General features: G+C 28.1%; 3 protein-coding genes across 7 annotated transcripts in view; 1 reads left to right on the plus strand and 2 right to left on the minus strand.

Moving 5' to 3' along the window:
• The window catches only part of LOC114125500 (PCNA-associated factor-like), a 6958-nt gene extending 2722 nt beyond the window's left edge, over nt 1-4236 (plus strand). Inside the window, exons 2-3 of the mRNA XM_027989176.2 lie at nt 3155-3259; nt 3423-4236. Of these exons, the coding sequence (XP_027844977.1) occupies nt 3155-3259; nt 3423-3613 (296 nt within the window). The 3' untranslated portion in view covers nt 3614-4236. The remainder of the gene's footprint in view (nt 1-3154; nt 3260-3422) is intronic.
• LOC126551690 (pumilio homolog 3-like) overlaps nt 1-27104 on the minus strand; it is a 149794-nt gene that overhangs the window by 90179 nt on the left and 32511 nt on the right. The gene's annotated exons all lie outside the window — the stretch shown is intronic.
• The window catches only part of LOC114125499 (pseudouridylate synthase RPUSD2-like), a 394976-nt gene continuing 374748 nt past the window's right edge, over nt 6877-27104 (minus strand). For all 5 annotated transcript variants that reach the window (XM_050205682.1, XM_050205679.1, XM_050205681.1 and 2 more), the window contains 9 exons: nt 26991-27078; nt 26079-26200; nt 25427-25527; nt 20228-20315; nt 19546-19766; nt 18484-18680; nt 17706-17921; nt 13843-14093; nt 6877-8364 (listed from right to left, as the gene is read on the minus strand). In XM_050205682.1, coding sequence (XP_050061639.1) covers nt 8296-8364; nt 13843-14093; nt 17706-17921; nt 18484-18680; nt 19546-19766; nt 20228-20315; nt 25427-25527; nt 26079-26200; nt 26991-27078 — 1353 coding nt within the window. In that variant the 3' untranslated portion in view covers nt 6877-8295. The remainder of the gene's footprint in view (nt 8365-13842; nt 14094-17705; nt 17922-18483; nt 18681-19545; nt 19767-20227; nt 20316-25426; nt 25528-26078; nt 26201-26990; nt 27079-27104) is intronic.

Below are 27104 nucleotides of genomic sequence, written 5' to 3' on the forward strand. Positions count from 1 at the left end.
ACTTTATAAAAAAAATTTCAACGTGTGATCTATATAGAGAAATTTATAATTGAAGTAAAAGTGGAATGTTTTAATTTTCTATGAATAATCTTGTTTAAGTTATAATAAAATTATTTTCAGGAGAAATTATTACTTTGTATGTGAATATTATAATGTGGTCAAAATTGAAACTTCACAATTACTCATTGACAATAAGTACTAAAATATATTTAAAACGTTTTCAAAATAATAAGTATCAAATTATGTAAGAAATTTTTTTTTGCAAGATATTTTTTAATTATTTATAAGCCAAATATTTAATTAAAAATAAAATTTGAACTTTTTAAAAATAATTTATATCAAATACTTGAGAAAATTGTTCATAAAATATTTTAAAATTATTTGGAAACCCAACATTAAAATGAAAATAGAAATTATTTTTGAAAAACCTATATATTTCTTTATATATATAACGAGAAAATATTGTTCATCTTATTTGTTATCATAAAATACGTCGGCTATATTTAAAAAATGAATAGTTGTTCAGGAAAATCATTTTTAAAAATGATTTTTGTGATTACTGATTACTCAAGCTCCGGAGCATCCAATTACACGTTACCTGTGTTTAGGTACTTTATATAATATATACATAATATACACGTGCTTATGCTATGTGTATTGCATATTCATATTAAAATACGTAATAGTACATTATTATTATCATAATAGTGTCGTTTTTGGAATTAAGTACGTTATATAAATATATACGTTGGTATGCCAGATTATTAATTTTACGCCAATAACATTATATCGTAAGTATAAATAAACAGACACTAAATATTTAATATTTATACCTAACTTATACAATAGTATACATGCGTAAAACTTAACTTACTTAGTTATATTATTGTCTGATTGTCTCCTATTGTAGTTCTATAACGTCCATAACAGCTCGTGACTTTTCCGTGACAATCATTAATCAATATAAGTATACAATACAATATCCAATGATATCTGAGTCTCGGTTAGTTAGTTATTATAATTTTAATTGTTTTGTAATTTGTTTCTACTTACGGTTAAAACAATAACATTGTAATAAATAAAAATCTAGTATATCTTTATTCTTTATATACTAGGTATAGTTGTTACAATAGCCATAGTAGTTCTGGTTGGATGTGAATGGTAGTTCGTTGTTGATATATATATATTAAAACATTGTGACAGTGCATTGCTACTGTGAGCAAAAAATGTTAAAACTAAAAACACAATAGTATAGCTACTAGTTAATCGACTCACCTATACTTTATCATATTATGAGTACATATGGGTACCGTACTACCGTGGTAGTGTGGTATAACGAAGCACTGTGTACAATAGGATACTATAATTTTCAATAATAAGTTTAAACATAATACAGGTAATTTGTTTAAGAAATATTTTGTTACATAAAACGATTTGTTGGTAAACTAAACTTATAAAGTAATTAATTTTGATTATACTATGGTAAATTCACTAAAGAGTACATATTATATTAGAATATATTGAATGTCAAAGCAATATATCAATGGTCGGTTTTGGTTACTAAAGAAATTAAACTTAAACGAATTATTTTTAAGAAAAAAATAAGAATACCTCTCTACAGAAAATCAGTATGTACGAGTATAATGTATATATTTAGACGATCGAAAAATCTTGTAATTTATTTGGGATGGTTTGAGTCTATCTTATATAGGTAGTAGTAAACACAAAACGAGAGATCTTTCGCTTCAAACTCCTTGAGTAGGTATAATATCGCAACTAGTTCATGAAATCTATATTTTCATAAAAAGTTATCAATTCCATGAATGGACTCATTTTTTTCATTCTTAGGTATCGAAAATATTTCTCAAACTGGTCACTTTTCTTAAAATGGTTATTCTTATATGACGTCATGTATTTTTTTTCATAATAAGGGTCATTTACTTTGTGAATTTTAAAATTTACTATACAAAATTAATTTTATAATTTATTTATGTCATAGTTAATATCTTACAGGATTTTTTTACATTCTGTAAAAATTAAATTTGTATTTGTATAAAAATACTTGTCATATTATAAAATAATATTTTTAATTATTTAAATCATATTAAATTAAAAAAAAAAAATACTCTTTTAAAAAAATGAAAAACAAAGTAGGACGTAGATATAGTTAAAGTAAGTATTACATTTTGCAGATTAAAAGATGTAGGCCCTTCTGAATTAATAATTATAATATGTTGTCGCTCGTCGGACTTAATAGGTATATGAAAGACGACCGTCATGAACACGCACTGATTTTTAATTCTTTGGACAATATAAATTATATAGGTATACTATTAAGCTTCTAATCGTACAAATTGTTGATATCAATAATAATCTACAAAGCTATAAAGCTGAAACATCATTTTGAGAAATATTTTTCTCATGACGTTTTCTAAAAACAATATTGACTTAATATATTACATTGATAAAATTAATCAATTAATTAATTTTTTTTTAAAAATGTACTAATATAATATCAAGTTTTTAAATATGTACTTTTCCTAAATTATTTAAAACAAAGTTGAACTTTATATTTAATTTTAATGTTCTCAAAACAAATGTTATACTTAAACAATTTAGGTATAATTTTCCCTTTTCCCCTCAAAAAGTAAATAAAAAAAAAAATACCCAAAGTGTAGAAGTCTCAAACCTTGTTCATAACTAATACATAATATTATTATTTGTATGTAGTATCTATATATTTTATTTCATATGGTAAATGACCGTATTTTAGACAAAATCATATGATATTTAATTGTGGTGACCTTTTTTGAAATATTTTTGAGTTTTACAAAGTTTGAAAAAGCCATTTCCACTTCATGAAATGGACAATTTTTCACGAAAAGATCGATTTTGCCTAACAAATTGGCTATGTCACACACATTGAAAAAGTATAGATTTTAATAAATAGTGAAAATATTCGACTAGACAGAACTGTGGATGAAAATATAGCCATTTGGATAAAATATAAGAGTTGTGATTGATCTTTCTATGAGTATATATCAGTCTTAATTTGTATTGATACCATAATATTATATCGTATTAAATTTTCTTTTTTAAATTGTATTTTTAATCTGATTTTTTTGTTTATTTTCATGTGTTTTATCACCTAAAGTTTCCGTCGGGAGAATGCCTAAAATAGCTGCGTGTAAAGCGGCGGTGGCCGGTGGTTCGTCATCGTCTGGTCATAAATCGTCGTCGTCACCGTCTACTTCCAAAAGTAATCGCACTCTCACGTTTTTGGCGTGTTATTATTAGTTATTAATTATTACACATAAGTATTTGTACTTCGTACAATCCGTATATCGGTTGTATGACGATCTGCGTTGTCGAGAGTTTTTCTTATTTTATTACAAATGTTATTATTATTTTGTTCGTTTTAGACAAATATTCTGGTGGAAATCCAGTGCACCCTAGAGAGATTCCGGTTTGGCAGAAAGAGATCACGTGCTTTTTCCAGGTGAAAAATGACGAACAATCACAAATCCCGTCGGCCAACAACGAGGACGAAGACGACGACGTCATCGAATTACTTCCGCAAGAAACGACTCAGGCAGGATCGTCGGGAATTTAGGATAGAACAATAAGTTTATCTTTATATACTTACAAATTTTCTATTACAAACCGAATCGAAATAATGCGTAACCAAGATTTTGTACATTACGTTTTGATAGTCTAAAGTGAGTTCTTATATACTCGCAAATAATATTTATTTTTCAATTGTATTTTTTCACCATACGTTTTATACCTTTTTATGTACACAATATTATTATATATACGTTTTTTTTTGTCCCATTATACAATCATACATATTATTTCCATTATATTTTATAAACCAATGTGGTATAATCCAATATGACGAAAAACAATACTATTTAAATTTATTTTACAATATTGGATAAACGAAAATAAAATTTATTTATTCAATATCAATATAAGTATTTCAGCTCTGCAGCTGTTGTGTACCATAAAATATTTTTTTTAAAGAACTAAAGATAAATGTCATTTTCGTTTTATTATGTATGCCATAAAATTAAATGTTCAACGTTTATATTAATTTAAATTCAATATTATTAACTTTTTATACACAAAACTACATATTGTTATTAAGCAACTCTGATACAATGTATTATTATTGTAGACGGTGCTTGTACATCTTTTTCTTCCTTTTCGTTGGTCTAAAATAAATGTTTACCTCTTGTTTAAACATTCTAAAATGTTCATTTATATTGCGTTGCAATACTAGCAGTGGTTTTGGTTTGAAACTGCATTGTGTTGTCTTAAAAGTTCATAACTCGTAATAATCATACGCAAATTAAAAATACCTATAAATAATTAAAATGAGGATATTCAATGGTACTTGGTTTCCAATATGATATCGCCAACATTTTGAATGAAAAATAAAATAACTGTATATTATTATTTGGTATAATAAAATTCTTTTGTGGAAATTAAAATTGTAAGTAATAAGTACCTATAAGTATACAATTCAAATTATTTTTCATTCGTTTCAAGTGTATATAAATAAATACTTATAGTAAGTTCACTCTTCAATGTTTATTTTCATTTCTATTTTGGATTTTGAGAAGAGTCATAAATGGACCTATTGGTTTTACAATGATGGGTGTGTTTTTAAATTTTTTTTTTTGTTCCAAACTTTAACTTTGGAAGCTTCATAATTGAATTCTAATGGTAGGTTCAAAAAGAAAATTGAACATATTATAGTTTGTAATTTTGCAGGATAAAAGTGAAAATTGTGCAATACTTATAAACATATAAATACGATGTAAGCAAAATACAAATTAGGTAAAGGACGAGATTAATTTTGTAAAATCAGAATTTGTTTAAATAAATTTGGATTTATTTGTTGTAATAACTATTAAGACTTGAATTTTTCACCAATTATTTATATTAACATTTTATAAATAGGTACGATAATATACTTATACAACTTATCTGCTCTTTTTATACTATTCAATGATATTTTAAATTTTCTTTTTTTAGTTTCCTTAATTTATATACCTATATGATAATATTTTAATTTGAGATTTAAAATGCTTGATAATTTAATACAAAGTTGTAATAAGTACGAAAAAAATATAAAATAATAAAATATAATGAAATATAAATGTATAAATAAGAACACGTATAAATAAATACATAAATACTACTGTTTAAAAATAAAATAAAATGTACAATTCAAAATGTGCTTTTATTCTTTATTGTTAAAATTAATTATTAAAACGATATTCAAGTTTTTCTTCGGTAAACTATGCCATCTATCTGTTAATAAATGCTTGTATATCGAAAATGATCGTTCACAATCAGCTGAAGTTATGGGGGCAAATTTAAAAAAGCTTAAATAATTGGGTCTTGATGGTTATTAGAGCTACATATCAACTATAGGTATTATAAAATTAAATGTATTATATCGATAACGACGATATAACGATTGGATTACAGCAGATAAATTATTTCTTTTAATACGATAGCATTACCTCAACTATTTTTTATGTATATAAAATATTTTACATATAATACGTATTTTAAATTAAGATAATTAAAACTGTGTCGCTAATACCACGTTCTACCGACTAAATTTTTTTCGCGACAGCGCATTTATTGAAATATGCAACAAATATGCATTAACGGTCAAATATGTAAAAATTTAACAGTGAATTCCAATTAGTATGATTCGAGAAGATTATTAACAAAAATATAAAAAAGTGAAAAGGAAAAAATATGCAAAAACATACAAATACTCATAAGTTACCTTATTGTTTATTTATTTATTATTGTTATTTCTTTTATTTAATTGATTTGTGTATGCACTATGCATTATACAAAGATTATTATTTTGATATAACTTTTAGTTTCAATATAACATTTCAATTTTACTAAAATTTGATATTTAAACAGAAAATACAATTTTAGTTATTTGGTTGTAATTCAAAATATATTATTCGTAGAGACTTGAAGATTTTTGTAACTGCATAAAACATTATTTGTTATACACAATGCAGCGTTAAAACTATTATTGATTTATTTAAAGGTATTTTTACCATGAACTTAATATGTTCAAAGTATGTAATTATTATGACGTTATATAGTTCAAATTTTGAATTTCGACTTATAAGGTACTTTATTAATTTAATAAGCAAATTATAGTTAGTAATATTACCTATACATTTATTATAATTACCTATTACATTATATTATTACCTATAAGTGATTGGTTTTTGATTAAAATTAGTTTAATATGTTATTTCATTACTAATAGAAAAATGTATTATTGATATTAATATAAACATACATAGGTATATTGTAATAAAATATCTTTAGAAACATATAGGCCGATAGAATAGGCTCTGATCAAAATCCATTTTTCTATAGGTACAAACGTGCATCATTGTACCTATTCAAAATTAACACATCTATAACAGTGGCTTAATCAATGAATAAGTTTACTGTATACTTTATAGCTTGATGATTTGTTCGGGTTTTTATTCATTGAGCTATTCTTATTGTATTGTTTTTTCGATAAGAAAGTTAAATACACGTGTTTCAAGGTTTACAGCGACATTTCTATGGTATTATTAATACATAAAATATTTTAATTTTTTCGGTAATACGTTTTTTAAAAATTTTCTAGAATTTATCATTGTTATAAAATTGTTTTTCAGACAATTTTGATTTCTATGTGTAAATACTAAGCTTAGTATTTATATATATATAGTATGATTTGTATAATAGTGTCACACAACAAACACACATACGTTACGTATAACATATTATTATGTATAATAATAATATGGAAATAAAAAAACAAAACAAAAATACAATACTGTTGTTTTTTAATGTTTAATATTCTATTAAGCACACTATACAAATAATAACTACAATAGTTTGAAATAAAAACAAATACTAATCCTACTTATGGATTATGGAAATCGCTGACTGTCGGTCAAGCCGAGATATTATATTAAGTACGACACATATATTAGTGTTACATGGAAATGACTACGAAAAAAACTGCGTTTCGGTTCACCTTATGTGGACAACACTGCACTATTGCTCGGTGTAGGCCAACCGTTATGCTTAATAATAATAATAATAATAATGATAATTATAATAATAATAATAAATAATGATAATAATATTAAGAATGACATTAGTTATAAATTATAATAATTATTATTATTCATAACTATAGGTATATGCTAGTGTAATAAGTGTCTATATTTGACTAACAATAATAATAATAATAATAATAATACATAAGCTCTAACAATAATAAAACCATAACTACTAACACAAAACTAATCACAAAAAAACATAATGTCTTAGCAAATACAACGGTTACAGAGCCCGATAGTAGATAGTATAATAAATTATATGTTTTATAATAAATGACTTAATTATTATTGGTAATATGAAGTGTTTTTTTCTTTTTCTTATAAACAATCATTTTTAGTATTATAATATTTTTATCTTAAATTTAATAGAGTAATCGAAAAAAAAAAACGAAGTGACTAAAATTACGACGAAGAATAATATTAAAAACTCACAAAAATTTCGAGCCTGATTTCTAGTTATTGTAGATTTTTTTTCTTAAATCAAAGGCTGGCGAAAAATCACACTCACGCTACGACACACACACATAAAAACATGACAAACATACGTAAAAGATAGTATAATAATCGTTGATGAAGTAATTATTATTGTTCATACAATTATTGTACATAAATATTCTGTTATGATATCGTGTTGGTATAATATCACACCTATATATTGTATACGATACATAGGTAAAGCTTATTTTAATATTATATTTATAATTATTTTTGTATTACGCGTATATAGCTACAATGCATAATTGTGTATCATTATATTAAATGTATTGAATAAAGATTTTCTTGTAAGACGACAGTTATTATTTACAATTAAAACAACAACAACAAAAAAAAAAAATTAAAATAATAACTGCGAGCACTCATTATTTTATTTTTTATTATTACTTTCGAGTACTACGAAATCCACGATAAAGAATAATAGTAATTATTTTATTTTAATTATTATTTATTAATAATTTTGTATTATACAGAGGGAGACCGTCACAATATTACATTATAAAATACATAGTCGGTTGAACGAAAAAAAAGCGGCTTTAATAGAAGTTTCCAATAAAATAGTTTTCGATCGATTGACTCATACGGTCCACCCTGTTGCTGTAATAGGTCCATAATTATTTCATATTTATTCTGGTTCCATCCATTCAACGTTCGCCCACGCTGGAAGGGCCGTTTCATAACTCCATCCAGGCCCCTGTGGACATACACAAGAATATGAGTAAAACGTTATATACGTAGGTAAAAAAAAAATTATCAGTATATATATATATATATATCAGTAAATAGAATAATAATAGTACAAAATCGCTGTAATAAAAATGCTTTTAAAATGCATTCCAAGTATTTAAATTTTATCTAATTTTATCTAAAAAATTCAACCAATTAAATAAAAAACAAAGTAGGTCAGCGCATTTCGGTGGTGGATGTTTGTCCATCGTCCCTTCGGTCCTCGGACAGGATAGTGTAATTTTACTGTAGGTATTCGATTTGAATGCAATATGATTGCATTCGATAAAAAAATGAATTTGAGCGAAAGATCTTTTTTATTTAATTTTATTCGTTTCTATTGTGATAAACAAAGCAGTAATTATTTTATATTACCTACATAATCGTGAAGGTGTACATTTTTTCTCCTTTAACCGCTTTTATTTCGAAAATCGAAAAATGACCTCTTTAAAATACTAGCTCAAAAACATAATCTTTCAGAAAATACGCTACACTTGTACTTTTGAGCAAGTTTAGGGGGAGAAAAAGTGTTTACAGAATAAAAAAGAAATAAACATTATTGTAAAACCAATACATTTCTCGCTCCGCTCAGAATCTAAAATAGCTACATTATTATTTTTCTAAATGTCTTACGAGTATAATATTATATATTATACCATGATTGTTTTTCACACCCGCAAAACAATTTTTTTCAATGAAGTTTACTATATACGTTTTAAATAATTTATCATCGAATTTCATAAACATAATGTGTTCGAAGTAATGTTTATCTTAATGCTATTACAATATATAATAATACAGAATCACTAATAGACGACGTATTATGTACCTAATGGAGTTTTGGTCGATTGTCAATTTTTAGAAAGTGGTATTTTTACTACTATGTTTACAGTGTTTAAATTAAAAAAAAAAAATGTATAATATATTTCGATCAATAGTGTTGAATTTCAATAATCTGTATTTAAAATACCGCGAGTAAAAAAAAAATTTAAAAAAAAATATCTAGGTAATACTAAGAAAGCTGTTTAAATACCAATAGATATATTTACTCAAATACCTCAAAAACATTGTATAAAATTGCGTCGCGCATATTAAATACAGCGTAATAAATAATAACACATAATAGGTGTACAATATCGTCGCATAGCGAGTACAAAAGCCGGTATGAAAATTTTGCTTTAAAACTAACATCGCATAATATGGTTTTATTGCAGTCTCATTCATCGCATACCTGTATGAATTGAACGGGTTGGTTATCATTTTGTATATTTTAATAATGCGTTCCGGAACAACCCGACAAAGTCATAAACCCGCTGGCTGCTAATGCATACGTTAGTATGAGGTACTTAAATAATATTATACTACTTACATTATATTGTGATATTAACCATTGACAATTATAATTTATCGAGTTAATTTATGCATTAATTATTTAATTTGCATTGTACGGCACAACTACTAAATGTGTTTAACAATCCCGATAAGTAAAATGTGTTCAAATAGAATAATATGCTTGTGGGTTGAATGTATAATCAATATCGATTTAATTCCATTATATTTTCTTTTACTAAGGTGCTATTATAATTTTGTCTTTATAAATACACTCTACGGGAATAATTATCCTGTCATGTAAAATAATTTTGATTTTTTTTCCAAGTTAATAGAGACAAATATTCTTTAGTTCACATAATATTTTAATCTCAAACTTGTAAAATAAAAAGACAATTTAAGCTTTTTTTTTTTAAAAATAAGTATTTAATTTGGCCATTTTAAATAAAATAAAACAAAAAATCGGAATTCAATTCGGGTTGTATAAAGTCTGCACGCCCACATACAAACAAACATAGGTAGGTATATTATACATAGATAGACACCAAACAATATAGAAACATTATTTTAGGAACCTATAGTATAATACTGCAGCGCTTCGTCAATCAGAGAACCATCCCTTGGGCACTACTCTGATTAGACCAGACAAATTGGAAATGTAAACTTGTTAATTTAAGTTTAACAAAATGAACGCTGTTGTTTGAACGTTTCATTTAACGTCGACCACTTTGTATAGTAAAACTTATGATTTGTTTATTATAGTTTTATTAAAAATTGTATTCTATTAGTACACTTTTATCTTAATAAAAAAACACAATAAAATGTAAGTAAATTTACCATATAAATTGTTTTATTTTTATTATCGAATATTTAAGCTAATAATAATGTATACTTGCAGACGATAAGTTATTAATAAACACACTTTGTCTAGATAGGTAAAGTAATTGATAATTGAGTAGGTTGTTCAAGTACGAACTAACGAAGTACAGTTGTTGTGATATTAAATTAAATTCGTTTTGATCTACAAGTATATAGGTAGGCGTTGAAAATCATAATTTTAATCGAATCGAGATTCGGCTAATTCGCGTGAATTCGCGTGCAATGGAGTTGTTTCTTGTTCTTTAAAAATATAAGACGTGTTACGTTGCGTGGTACGTATCGTTGTTTTTTGTCGTTATTTTTGTAGTAGTACCTATACCCTTGAAATTGTTTTTGGCGATACAAAAGTGACGCCTCAGAGGGTTGCATTTTAATGCAGGGTATTCCTATTTATTTTATTGACCGATAAACGCGTTTTCTAAAACAAAAAAAACCCCGTCATTGTAAAACCAATAATATTCGCCTCTCGCGCACATCTTTTGGAACGTAAAATAAATTACTTTTTGAAGACTGGCGTATTACTATGTACGTAGCACGCGTATACGGAAACGCTTCAAGTCTCCCCGCTGTTGTACGAACATTACAACCGGGGCTTATGTGTCGTATTATATATAGTATATACGCATCGTAAATTTTCTACATATGAATCGTTTTCAAAACGTATACCTATATACGTCATATGCATACAGTGTTATATTATAGTGTAGGCACTATGGGTTACACGCGTGACGTGCTGTTGTACACGTCGCCGTTGTCGCGCGATGTGCGCACAAATGAAATTTCGGATTGTGACGCGGGGGCAAGGCAAAAAGTGTGCGAGCAGGTATAAAAAATGCAATATCGGGTGATTATTAAATTTGCACTGCATCAGTCGTCGTATTCGATATGTGCGACAAACCGATCAGATGTACAGAGCGAACCCAAGGAACCGGAAGTAAAACATACTAAGCGTTTACACGCTTGCAATGTACATAAACGTGTACAGTGTACGGTATACGATATTATATTATAACGGATCTCGCCGAAATGCCAAGTCTGCAGGAGAAGAGGGAACTGCGAAAACCAATACTAACCGTACTGGCTTATTCGAATTGCCATCGTCGTAAGTCTGCACATGGGTACTTATATACATATATTTTCATATAAACTCTCGAACAACAGTAGACACACAATTCACGGGGACACGATTTTACAGTCCTAATGGTATATACGTAACTATATTTTTACCATCCGTGCTGAAAACGAGGCCTATTTTTCCGACTCGTAAATCTCCTTCAATCGGTTATTTCAGTTTATGTTTCTAGTCTGTAAATCGTGGACAATCGTTAGGTTAGGTATATACAGTGTTATTATCATACCAGTGTTATAATACGTAACGAACACGATAATATTGCGTTAAGGAATTCGATGAATCTACTTTTTCAGCTATCGACTGTTATTAAATTAATGATGCCAAACATTGTAAATTATATCGTCCTTTCTTATGATAAATTATTTTGTCTGGTAAAATATTATACATTATTACTTTTTAAAAATTATAAAATTATCACATAATTAACTCGTAAAAAATATGAGCACAAATTTACGGTGAACAGAACAATTTAAAACTATCCAACTTTTAATTTGCAAAATAATATTTTCGTAGAAAGGTTAAAGGTAAAATAAATTGGGAATACAAGATTAAGTAATGAGAAGCACTCAAGACTGCGTTACAATTACTATGAAAAATATGATCGACATTAATGTGATTAACTGTGTAAATATTCATCACAAAACATTTTTAACGACACTTCATATTTTATAATTTAGAATTAGATGTAATTTACAACGCATCAATAACGAGAATTTATTACCATAAAACGTAACGTCGGAAGAGTTGTTAATATAGTTTAATGCGATTACCGACATTTTTAAGTGCTCGGTATTATGATGAAAGGAAAAACCTTCCGTGGGTGGCGTCGAAGAGGTTTTGATAAAAAAACAAAATAATATATAATATTACATAAGCGAATATAACTAAATAATAATATGTTAATGACTTGACTATTCGTAAAAGGCGCTAAACTTGCTACCGTATTCTGAGAAATATTTTTAAATTCATCTACCAAATACTAACTATATTGAACTTGTAAACGAAATATCTGTCGAATCTTGTACTTGAATCATAAATATACTTTAAATCATCGGAAGTTTGGTGATTACTGTTAATATTTGTTATTTATTTTAGAAGTATATGCGTCTATACGATATTATATTCTATGCGCATTACGAGTGTGTGTATACTCTTTCGTATTATCTTTTGTGTAAATGTGTAATAGTATTAACGTAAGGCAAATGTATTTCATCGTACACTTGATTATAATAATATTACATCGAGTGTGAGAAATACAACTTTGTATGTGTAATTCCTCCCTCTTGAGATGCAGTTCGTAGAATAGGTTTTCATTACGTGCGATAGTAAACTAAAATATTAAGGAACAATATCATACAGAAGCAAGGTCGCTATATAATCGAATAATTTGTTATTCTATAGAACGATTGAAGTAATGATAATTATATTTTCAGTATAATAGCATTGGATACAAATAATAATAATTCGTAAGTTATCCTGTTCCTGTCTTGTTATCTCGTGATTTTTCAAGTATTGTATCTTTCGAATATCATATGGGCTAACAATCTAGGTGAATTTAGGACTATATAATGGATCAATTATTGTTTAGTTAAAATTTTAATGAATGAATTAAAGAAGTCATATCCCCTCGACAAGAACTCTGAGTATTTTTATTATTATTTTAATAAATATTATAGTTGCACTCAAAAATGTAAGAAATTGAAACTATGTACAAACATAATTTATTTAAACAGTACTTATGTATGATAATATTTTTTGTTATGTGACATTGATCCATTAATAATTTAGGCAAAAAAAAAAAAAAACAACAATATTATGATGCTGCACAGTATAGAATATTATGCGATGCAAAAGCGATTTTATTTTGTGGTGTAAAGATTCAAAGAGAACGGAATCGATCTGTCGTATAGCTATTATTATATGCAATCCTATTTTGGTGGCTATAGGTACCAAAATATTATTATTATTGCGCATTTTCGTAATCAGCTCACGTCCCGAATACCGTTTTGTTTCTAATTCCATTACGCGACGACGATTCGACCGAGTCGATACAACTATATAATGGTACACCTACGTACAGAGATTATTGTCGAATTAAATACTTACGCTGTATTTCCAAGCGTGCAAGTACATGATGAGGTCTTTTGGTTTCGGGTCCCTGAATTTCACCCGACATTCGTAGCAATGAGGGTCGTGCGTGAGCTTCTCCGCGTCGAAATCCATGTCCGGCACGTCTTGTCCCGTCTGCGTGGACACGTTCAGTGCATTATCGTACTGTAACTGTAGCTGATTGGTTTGTCTGCCCTTTATCTGCAACTGATGGTGTTGTTCCAGCAACGGTTCGTTCTTCTTAAAACCTTGTAAACAACAATAATACAATATCAAAACCGTCGCAGTTTGGCATTGTGTTTTATGCAATAGTTATTCACAATCGCACCGCTATGTTTTATTATAGCGATGATATCGCTGTTGTTGTTGTTGTTACCCAAACCCAGGTATAAAGTATTTTTCATCATAGTATAATAAATATACTTTCCGATTATCGTTATGTAAGTAATATTATTTATACGATTTGTCATGATCAAACAAATAATTGATTAAAAAGTAATTTACCATGCATTAAATTATACTCGGCGAATAGATATATTACTGAGAAGAATTGTTGGGAATAGAAACTTGTATTGTACGTAATAAATACGCAGTCAAAAAAGAATAGAACAATTTGTCTCAAAATCGTTTTCTTCTATTATTTATTTTCTTATTTTCTCGTTTCAAAAAATAAATCATCACTTATATCCCACAGATTCCATGATATTGTTGTATGAGTATTCTCATTACAGTTGTAATGAAATGCTTACTATCGTTACATCTAGCATAGATTTCTTATACTTATTACACTTATGTATAAAACGAAATTGAAAAATCAAAAATAACCTTCGTGAAATTTTGATATGTTATCTAAATGTACGTATTGTATAATATTATTTTAGGATTTCGTATAGATATTAATCTATGTTTACAACTGAGTTAGTTTATTTTTTTCATATAATCTGATAAATTGTTGATTATTATAAATTGGTTAATTAAAAAAAAAAAAAATTAAGATTTAATAAAAGTTGACATTTTTTAGCTGATATTTTTTCAAACATATATATTGAGAAAAAAATATGAATAAATTTGTTTTGATGAACTTAAAAATGTATTTAAAATAATCATTTTAAACATTTTTGATATTCGTGTAGTTATTTAATATTAAATGTTTTAATTTTACGATAAAATATACATTTATCCATTATTTAAAATTTATGAGACACTAGGGTTGATCTTACAATAACAGGAATCATTCTACATAAGAATACGATTTTAAATCCAAATAGTAATAATGATGAAGCCACGCTAAGCCATTTTCTCAAGAGACTTGATTCATATATAAACCTGAGCATTTTCAAGGATCGCAATAATAGAAACAAAGATACGAAAGCACAACTGAGATATAATGAAATATGGTATGTGCATTGTGTTATTATATATCCGTTTTTAAATTAAAGATTTTTTCCGGTCTAATTTTGAAAACTGAAATGATTTTAATCAACCACATAATATATATTTTGTTTGGTTGTAGATTAAACATACTATATACTTAATGAGCATAGGACAATAACGCATTTTTGCTTTTGCAATGGTGCAATTTTGTTTTATAATAGAAATGAGTATTCTATAGTATACAACAATGAATGCAAGTATTAATTATTATATAGTTTGATAAATATGGTTTTAGTATTTCCGAATCGGTCAATTGCACTTGTAATCAATAAGGTGAACAATCAAGTGTTTACCGGTGATATGCAATTTTGCTATTACAAATAAATCTAAATATGTTAACTAAATATTAGTCTTATTGAGGTACATATCGAATTCATGGTATTGAAATTTAACAACAAATAATTGATTGCAAAACGATAAGTGATGGTTTCATAAATGATTGTACTTATTACCAACGGGGTACTCTCATTAGTCGGCATTGTTGAATACAATTAACTAATAATAGGTAGGAAAACGTTCATTTATATATTAATATAATTATAATGTGCAGCAAATGAGTATTCAAAAATTTAATATGTTAATTCATAATAGGAATTCATAAATACATTATGCGACTTCAAAATTAATATATTTATAGTATAAAGAATTTTCATATTCATAGAAATACAGAAAATAAATAAATATTACCATGGCCTTGACCACAATTGAATGTTACTCATTGACAAATATATATTTTTTAAATAAACTGATTAATTGACTTGGGTCTGAGAATTTATACCGATTCGTTATTCAGTTATCATAATTCAAGTAAATTAAATAAAAAGGTTTATATTATTTTATGTGTTCTAAATAACTTATTTAAGATTTAAGGGTATAATATGATATGTGATAGATGTGTAGAAAATGTGATCTTGTAAAATACTATACCTAACATTACAGTTAATATATTAAGTTGTAGTAGATGAGATCAGTTATGAATTTGTTTCATACTTTAGTGTGAATACACATGCGGATGTAACTATATTGCCTATACAAAGCGCCGTCTTATAATTAATCTAACTATATTGTGTACAATAATATTATTATTATTATGTCAAAAAAAAAAAAAATTAACAAACGGTTACGCAAAAGGTATCATATTTTTATTTGTATCATATTATTGTACATATTTCAAATTTTTGTATTTTAGAAACCATACTAGGTAAATATAATCGTGTCAATTATTTTATTTTCTACAGTGTTGTGTTTTAGTTGTATATAATTATTAAATAAAATTATACAAATATAGCTAATACTGCAGTGGAACGAAATCATACGTAAAATCTAAAATCTAAAATTCTATTTAAGGTATACGCTTTTAGATTTTACATTTTTTTTCTATCGCGTAATAAGGTTTTATTATTTTTCTTCGTATGAAAATGACTAAAATACGTGTTGCTGTGGTCACACGGGTATTGGAAATAATCCAAAAAAAAATAATACGGCTGTGCACGATGGTTTGAAAAAACTTTGCCAATAGATTCATCCGGGTGACAGTAATAAAAAAATACCGACAACTGTCCGTGATGAATAGGACAACTTGTTGACGAACAAATAGTTTATGATAGGGTTTTACAAAGTACGTGTTAAACACTAAAAAAAAAACTATTATTTTTATAACTATTATCGCGCATAAAATAGATTCCACGACCTTACGTTACTATTCGTTGCTGCCACATAATGAATGCCATGTTTTTGAGAAATCGCTTAAAAGTGGAATTTATTCTCTGTGAATTTATTGAAATAAAATACAAAAGGCGGACAAAGGGTACTGTGCTTCGCTGTAAGGAAGTGACACTGTGATATATGAGTTGAATTTTAATTCAATGATATACCACTGGATACGAAAAACGATTCTGAGTGGAAACGGTCTATTAGCCTATATCACAAAGTATATATTATCATGTTATGTTTATTGATACTGCTATTAGATAAAGTAATTTATTTCGTTATTAGATTATTAATACAGTAAGTTGAAATGGTTTTTACTGAAAACTCAGTATTTTAAAATATGATTGGGAGTTTAAAATATAATATAATTTTTATATGAATAATGTTGTTTAAATTATAGTAAAATGATGAATTTCGCTATACATAGTATAATTTTTTTCAGTTGTAATATCATTGGCGTTAAATTAAAATAATAATATTTAACACTTCAATTTTTTTTGCTAATAATATTTAGTTTTAAATATGTTAAAATGACAATATTGGTACGAATAACGGTTGAATGTGTTTTGATGAACAACGCACAATATAAAAATATAATAATATATTGTAAGAATGAAAATATAATTTTTTTTTTAATATTAGATAATTAATATTTACTTTTTACGAATATTTATTAGTTAATTTGTATATTATGTGTATTAATACACCCTGCTTACTTGGAGGTGATTTTTTTCCTTCGTCAACGACGTCTACATCTTTCAATATCGGCATTAGTTCCGAGTCACCGTCCATGCCCAACCAATTTTCGGCGTTGTGGATATTTATCAAATCGTGAATCAGTTGCTCATCTGACTTGCCGATAACGCCACCGCGACCTTTTTCTGGGCCGAACACTACGTGGTTGTACAGAGGGTCGTTCTTTACGGGAAAGCCTGCGGATAACGGTTATAAATGCACAATATAATATTAAGAGGATCAAGTGGTCGGGTTTTAAGGAGCTCAATATGATCAATTTGAAAAGTGTGAGATGTACTACATAAGAGTAGTTATATACCGTTTATATCGCATAACATCCGAGCCATTTATTTTATTTAATGGTTTTCTTACTTTTTAAATGCATTTGTCACATGTTCATTAAACAAATGTTACATTTTTTTTTTAAATTTTAAGATCTTGTATAAGGGCAGCTAAAATGGTAAAATTTCAGAAATAGGAAATTACGGGTTAAGTTTTTGATAAATTCAGATTTGTTTTCAGAAATGTTACATTTCAGATGTTAATGCTGTATTATAGTTTGATCGGTATGATAGAAAAATTATTAGTGGTTTTGGTACAAAATAATGCCTGTTCGCGAGTCCTAGAAACGTAATCTATTGGCCACACTAAACGTTAATGTAATTTACTTTATGAAATATTAATATACTAATTTGAAATACAGTAATAAATAATATTCACAGTATGTGTAATTTATGTTAAAAATCACAAGCGTCTTACCTAAGTATTGAAGGTGTACCCTGATCTGATGCATGCGTCCCGAGTGTGGGAAGCACAGGACCACGCTGATGTTGGTCTTTTCGTTGTAGCCCACCAATTGGAATGTCGTCGAACAGTTTTTACCCTTGTTGGATACCTTGCACACGCCTATTTTGTAGCTGACCACTTCGATGGGATGATTGCACTCGATAGTTTGTCTAAATTACACAACGATATTATAAAAAATAATGTATTATTATAATATTGTGGCATTACGCAACACGCTGCGGGATATAATATAATTGAAGTCGATCTGCTTATAATAATAATAGACCACATAATATGAAATGTCTATAAAATATTGTGTATACGAGAACGACGAGTAAAGGACACTATAGTTTTATAATAATATAAGATATAAATCTAGCACGATAAATAAATTAAATCATAACTCAGTAGCTATATTAAGACTTATAAATAAGTCATAATTATTTTAAAAAATACTTCCACGTCTTATTGACACATTGATCAAAGCATTATAAATTTTAAAATACTTATGTCATTTTTTTTTAAATCTAAAATCCTTGGAAATGTTTTTCACTATCTATATGCTAATAACCGGAGTTGAATGATAAACTATACTTATTTCCATTAAAATCAAAGAATATAATGATTTTTCTCCATAGCACAGTTCGTAATTTTAAAACACATTTTAAAATGTAATAATAAAGAAAATACAATGATATCACACAGAACAAATTTTCGTTAATCACATAATATAATATTATTATTTACCATACTTTACATATTATATTATACACTTATATCGATTTACTCAACGGTATGTTTGGTCAGCATTTGTTGTATCACACGACACAAGCGTTTTATGATCGATGATTATTAATATTACAATTACAAAAAATTTACCATCAAAACGTCAATGCGTATCGTATCAATATAGCTAGTTTCTCCTGTGCGCAGTTCTGTACTAATATCGCGCCAGCGGTCGGTACATTTTACAACTTTCGTACTGATATATTATATTTTTTAACATAAAAACAATATAGTATGACGTATACTCACTCGGGAAATCTCCCTTCTACCCGGCACACGTACTGTTTGTTCACCTGTCTGTTGCGGATCTGTGCCTCCATGATGCGGGCGTACCGGGGCGTCCGGCCGAACATCAACAGACCGCTGGTCAACCGGTCCAGACGGTGTATAGTCCTGAGATTTCTCAGGTTGTGCTCCTTGGCCAACACAAACACCACAGTGTTGTGACGATAACGACCGCATGGATGAACCTATAAAGACAACGGTAATAACAGTTATTGTCACGCGACGGACCAGTGAGTTATGATATAATAATATTGTTATATAGTGCGCAGAAACTGTCGGTGGACTCGAGTTGGTCACTGCAGGTTAAGTATAGACGATTAACTATAATATATATGAATACAATTTCAAGAGTTTGGAAAAGAAAATGTTAACATTACACGTTTAAAATGTTAGGTAGTGTATTTTCATCGCCGCCTAGTTGGTCGGGCGCAATTATTATCAAATCGGTGGTCAATTTTTTCACTTTCACTTTCAAAAAAAAAAAAAAATAAATAAATAACGTCACCGTTGTTAATAATATTGAAACTATAATGTAGAATTCTCACACGACACTCGGGAGTGGACCGAAAAAAAAATCACCGTTCTTTAAAAGCGATGAGGTGGTTTTGGTGGTGTAGATAATATTATATGATACAAATTAAGTTACCGGAATGCTCGCGGGTTTGTTAACTACCACGATGTCGTCGTCCATGTGCACGATCGTGATTGGATCGTTGGTCACCGGTACTTCATGTCTGTAACATAAATATACATTAAATACACACATACACACACACATAAGCGAGCGTTAACGCGTGTCATTTGTTTAAATTCCTACATCAGTGTAAAATAAGCACAAAGAGTTTTTAGATTTTAAAGCGTCTTTATCCACGGCGTCGGCTGCGAAGGTGCCTAGCCGGTCTATCGATTTTTGTCGAGTTAAAAAATCACCATCAGACAACCCCACATAATGATATCATAATAGTTCACTGAGAAATGGTCTATAAACATGTTCTATGTTCCCGACCACCCCATTTCGGAATTTTGAAACAAAATTAACTCCATTCGTTTGTACTTTTAATCCCGTCGTCTGTACACAAACCTTTTCCAAGTTATACAACTTTCAAAGGTCGATAAACAATTCGTACGGTAGATGGATTTTACCTATACCCATACCGTCACCGACCGAGTTGTATGTACACATTTTAGACAGCTAATCAAGTCTAACCTGAAGCACCGATAGGTTAGGTTCCCAATGAACCGATATAATAATAGTATAGACTATAGGCATTAAAATACAAATACAGATTGGAATTTATACTCGACCACATATTATGTTTCGTTATAGAAATGTATTTTACATGTATTTATGTAAATTGTATGAGTATATGCAAAAAAACATAATAGTAAAGTTTGATAAAATAAATATACATTTTTAATTAAATTTATAACTTACTACTACTGTAAATATTTATAACTTAAAATTATTATTAATTGCTGATGTAGATATACTTTGTGTGTGTTTATCGTCTATGTTGATTGAAAACTTTATGTTTATTATTTGAAATTGTTGTAAGTATAATTTATTTTTGTAATAAAAATGATGGTGTTTTGGTTAAAAGGATTTGAAATGAACTATCTTTGCTACTGAAAAGGCCCATATTTTCATGTAAATGTACTGAATGATAATATGGTTATACGACAAGTACTTTTAAAATACGTTTTTGTCTTGTGCTTTTTTTTAATTGTACTGCAATCGAAACGTTTAATAGATTTGAATTTAAACATCTTAAACTCATCAAAATTCGACTTTTAAAATGTATAAACGTCCGACCTTAGTGGTCGTTGTGGTTAAAAATTTCAGATTTTTTTTTTTTTTTTTAAGGGTGTGAGAAGTTGGAGACACAGCATGTACCTACAGAAAACGGCGCCAACGCATTGACAGTGATAAAGACAAGAGATAAAAACCAAAACGCCATATTATAATATGCGAATACGTAATAATCGTTAACCCAAAGGAAACAACATTACATTACTCGACAGTCCGAATGAAATGAACTGTCAAAATAATACGACGCAGAGCGTAGTATAATGAATATAATACAGCTCGTGTATGAGCAAAATTTGTCGCGTCTCGGTGTGTGTTTCGTCGGCAAGGGGTCATAAATTTTAGCTAACCTCAAGCTGAATCGCGTTTAAAAGCAAAGTTGAACTGGCGTTTGCGTATATTACACAATACCTAGATAATAATGTGCGGTCCCACAATGTGTTGTGCAATGGGAAACGCCGTCGAGTAAATAAATTAAAAACAATAATAAACTGAAGAAAGAACGACGCCAGTCGTCGTATCTCGTCGTAGGTTGCTAAGTAATATAATTATATTAGAGAGTAGTATATTACAAGGTAATTCACCAATCACGCTTACACTCATTATATATGTTTCTTAATTAATTTATTTATTTAAATTCTGATTTTTTGGAATTTTAAAATATACTTAAATATCATAATTTCAACTATTCATATTTTTATAACACTTAATAAGGAGTGTTCCGTGGCGATACAACATTTTTTTCTCAACGATTACTATTTTTTTCACTGTAATTTATTGAGTATAGGTACTTAGATGATTTTGTTGTTGATGATTTTAACGTTTAAAAATCAAAATTAATATGAGTAGTTCTGAGTTATTGAACTATATTATATTATACATAAAATTATATTCCTTAAAACTGGTTTTGTAGAAATATAAAATATTAAAATCAGTAAATATCTTTTATATATTATAAAATAATGTTGATAGATTAATATTAATAAATATTAAATATTAATTACTAACAATTTCAATTCAGTAATGTGATTAATAATTTTTGGAGGACAAAGGGTAGCTCTAATTTGTATAAAAGAAGTTGATACGGTAAATAGAACACTCTTAAAAATGTAAGAATATGGCCATATAATTAAATATTTAAAAGTAAAAAAAACCAAAATTTGAATAAATTTGTTATCAAAGGAAAAACAGGGGGGGGGATGAATATGCTCGAAATCCACAAAAAATACGTATTTTATTGCGAGAATAGGTAGTGACATAAATATTTAAATACATATTTTTTCCTCTTATTTTCTTGTCGACGTAGCGAGATCGTCGTCGGACAATGTATGCTCGTACCGCTTGACAATTGAAAAGGGGGATCTCAGGTCACGGTACCACGCGTGCGCCGATCTACTATTATGTTGTTCTGTAAGTTATTTTATTTTTATTTTTTTGTAGTTTTTAAGTATCCATCGTAAGTGTGAGTGGTTTTTATATTTTACTAAATCGTATGTATATAATATGTGTGTGTGTGTGAGTGTGTGTGTGTGTGTGTGTGTGTGTGTGTGTGTATTATGGGGTGTTTCATCGCGTTTGTCTTCGGCATTACTACTTTTCTCGCGTACACGCTAGTCCTGTTTCAACGATGTCTGCTTTATGAAAATCACTTTAAATAAAGCGGGTAATGATTTGGAAAATCATATTTAGAAAATACTAAATGCAGAATAAAGTTTATTGTCTAGAACAAGAGCGGTGTAACATCCTGTACACCACCTACACATAATAATAATTATTATTTTTATTTATCGTTTTTTTTTCTAAAGCTAAATACCTATATTATACGCATGGTAATTGTATATGCGCAGAAGGTACTCTTATATTATATAGTAATTGGGAAATTTTTTTAGGACAATTTCAACACGTCCGTAATATATAACGCGCGTACAATAACGATATAGCCGATGTAATCAAGATCACGGTACGAGTTTCGAGAGCGTTGGAAACAATACGAACAAATGTGTTTGAGTATACGCATGTACTCTGCCGTATCGGATAAATGCAGGCAGAAGACTAGGTCGTTACTTTCGTAGATGAGGGTTTCATTTTTTTTCATTCATTCATGTACCTATATAATATGGATATGTCAATTTTATCAAACGCCAAGATGAAACACCGGGTGACAATATGAAATAATTTAATAATGAAAAAAAAAAAAATCTATATATTTATATGGCGACTGCACCGAACGTCATTGTATAGCGCGTGAAACGTTGTGTGCAAGCTCGAGTATACGAACACCATACGAACGCCACTGGCGTTGTTGCCTTAAAACGAATATACATTTTCAAACACACATAGAACGAGTACCTATACTTCTATCGGATAAACGTATTTTGTTTTTGATCTGATCACGTGCCTAGCTATTTACCGATACATACTCGGTTTCGTGTTAAAAACAATAAGTGTCGCGTTGACGTAGACAATTGATAAAAGTCCTAGATAATTTATTTAGTTAGGTTAAGCCTATAAATTAACATTGTGGACGAACGAATAGAAAAAAAAGGCCAATGTTTTATGTAATTACGTCGTGCAGGGACACTGATAATAAGATTATTATTTAGAAAATAATAGTGCACAGATATACGCGCATAAGGATAATAAATGTGAACATTTCAGAAATGTTTGTGATAACAACAATACTGCATGCTGTAGGGTAATGTGAAACGCTCGATGAAACATAGTGGTTGGTTGGGTAAAGGGTAATTAACAGAGCAGCCATTTTCTAAACGAGGCCGAAGAAAAATCACTACGAGCATAGATAATAATATGAAATATTAACGATATAATATACGTAATAATAATAAATTATTAAACGGATAATATTAATTACGACTCTATTCGTTTCGTAATTAATATTATATTATATAATAACACGTAGCTAGTTCAAGTTTATAGTTTATGATTTTAAAATAATTAATATTTTTTGCACGAAAAAACTATACAGTTTTTTTTTGTGGTGACGTACTTAAACAAAATATATACATACATCGATGAGTGGTGTTCATTGCAATTGATTTTTTCTTTTTATTTTAAAAAGACTTGGAAATGCTGTTATGGTAAGACATATGGGTACATACTAATAATATTATTATACATTGTTAGAGATGCTTTCTGTATTTTAAAACGTTAATAGCTATGGTGGTTTGTGGTCATGCATTCATTTCCCTGCACAAAGCAGCGCATAATGGTTGTAAAAAGAAACAGACCTTTTAGAATATAATATAATTTCAACATTACTTTAAATTTCCCCTTCTAGGCTTCGGGTCTAGGGACGTTAATTATTAGACATTGTACACTTTACAAAGTTGGTGGGATTTTTTTTTGTCATAGTCCTATTTTTGGGTTAAGCAATATTATTATAATAACATAATATACACCATTTCGAGGATAGATTGTACTGGTGCAGGTGCAGGTTTCCGTGGAGGGAGGGTTGTTTTCCAAAAGGCTACGCTTACACAGGTTGTTTCACTAAGCATGATAATGGATAGATGTATTTAAATTTTGTTTTTAACTTTTAAGTACACATAATAGGATCTTATTTTCAAGTTCTCAGATTTATTATACCATCGCCAAATAATGTTTTGCGGTGATATCAAATTATGTTCGTATTATTTTTTTTTGTTAATTTCGAAGTATCTAAATCAAAATTCAAACTACTTATTAGTGTTGAAGTTATTTAACTTATCAAAAAACTATCTCTTATGAATAAAATATATAGGGTTTAATTTGAAAAAATAAAGTTCGCATTGCCATAAGATACTCCTGAAATGGTATAAAAAATCTAATCATTTAAAAATATGGTCCTCAAATAAAATTAAAAATCAAAATTTTAATACAATTTATTACAATTCAAGAAAAAAATATGGAGTTGAGCATGATTGGTGAATCACTCTGTATTCGCATATCATACTAAACATCAATATTTAGGTAACTGATATAATATATTATTATGTCGTACGCTGTACGCTGAAGGATGTATAACAAAATGTGACATACCTGTGAACTACGTTAGCCAGTAGATCGTTGTGTTTCAACTTGTATTGCGTGTCCACTTTTTGATAATTTACGGTCAACGAACCAGATTTAATGCAACGCTCCTGCGAATGAAAAAAAATCAATATTTAAAACTTTAAAATAGTATACAATAATAAATCACGTACCGATTACATGGGTATATAATGGGTAATATTATGCAAGTTTCGTATTTTGCAAAAACAAATACGACGTTATTTAAAGATTTTTTTTTTATCGATAGAACATAAAAACCTAGAAGCTATTTACACAAAGAGTAAATCGGTTAAATACCTAAATATAAAAGGATACGAAGGATTAATATAAAGAGTGTCACACGTTTTTTTTTACATATATTATATATTGGACATAATACATATTAATAATGCAATTTGACTATGTCATAATAATAATGAATTATCATGGAAATTGGTGCATATCATTATGTTTTATTCAATACATTGTGGAGGGCGAATTAGATTTTTTTTCACAATTAATTTAAAATTAATTTTTATCATTGTTTAAATTTATACGAAATGTACACCGTGATAACTTCTAGAAAACAATTTACTGTAAAATGTGCTGTACGCGAAATAGGCGATAGTAAATAAAATATAATATATAAGTAGGTACTCACGTATTCTTCAGCGGGATGTGCTCTGAACTCCCTGGCGAACACGTCCAGTATATTTTGATTTACCCATCTGCCTTTGGTGAATGTAGTGAATGTAAAATAGTACGGGTAAACTTTTCTCAAACCTAAACGAGGATGAAATAATGTGAGTATATGATATACCTTACACGTTTCCTCAATACCATTTTCGACTTTCCGACAGCCGCTGCCATATGTGAATTATGATTTAATATGTTTTTTTAGCATTTTCAGTATACTTTAAGACCATATTTTCATATACTTTTTTAAATTTACTGCCATATTTACCCACCGTTTAAAGAGTGTAGACGTATAAAATTAATATTCTCTAATGTGAACAATTGAATGATCGATTTTTTCTAAAATGTTGTTGTGTCTAGAAAAGGATTAAAACGAGTAGTTTCTAAGATGTTAAACCTAATAGATATTTAAGTTTAAGGATAACGGTAAAATGTATTTAATATTCAGACTTATACTCAGATAATTTTTACTAACTTTACGATTGTATTATTGTTATATAAATAATTATACAATTTTCAAATAATTATTCTCGCCATGTCTTTTAACTTCCCAGTTTTCATAGAGTATAATTCTTAGAACACAAAGTTTAATAATTCAGAAAGTAATCGTTTGAATTTTGATTTATTTATCTATATATAAATATCATCTTCTTAATAATTTATAATAATAAAGGCAAGGTTTAAATTTAAAAAAAAGATGTTTGTGTATCTAGTAAACTCTTAAAATCGCATAAAAAATTTAAGTATTTGAGAGTATGGTTTTTAAATGTATACTTAAAAAATTACAAAAACAAGATTTTTAATTAAATGTTTTATTAAAAGAAAAATATGAATGCTGCACTCTGTGTATTGTTATATTATTGTTTTGTATTTTTACCGTTTTCGATATAGTACGACGTCTCATTGTATCTTTCATCGGTAAATCCGGGACGTTTCGCTTTCAGTGCTTTAGTTTCCAACTTGGCCTGCAAAACCACAAAAAATTATTCAC

This window comes from Aphis gossypii, chromosome X (assembly GCF_020184175.1).
Source record: "Aphis gossypii isolate Hap1 chromosome X, ASM2018417v2, whole genome shotgun sequence".
In the NCBI taxonomy this organism is placed as follows: Eukaryota; Metazoa; Arthropoda; class Insecta; order Hemiptera; family Aphididae; genus Aphis; species Aphis gossypii.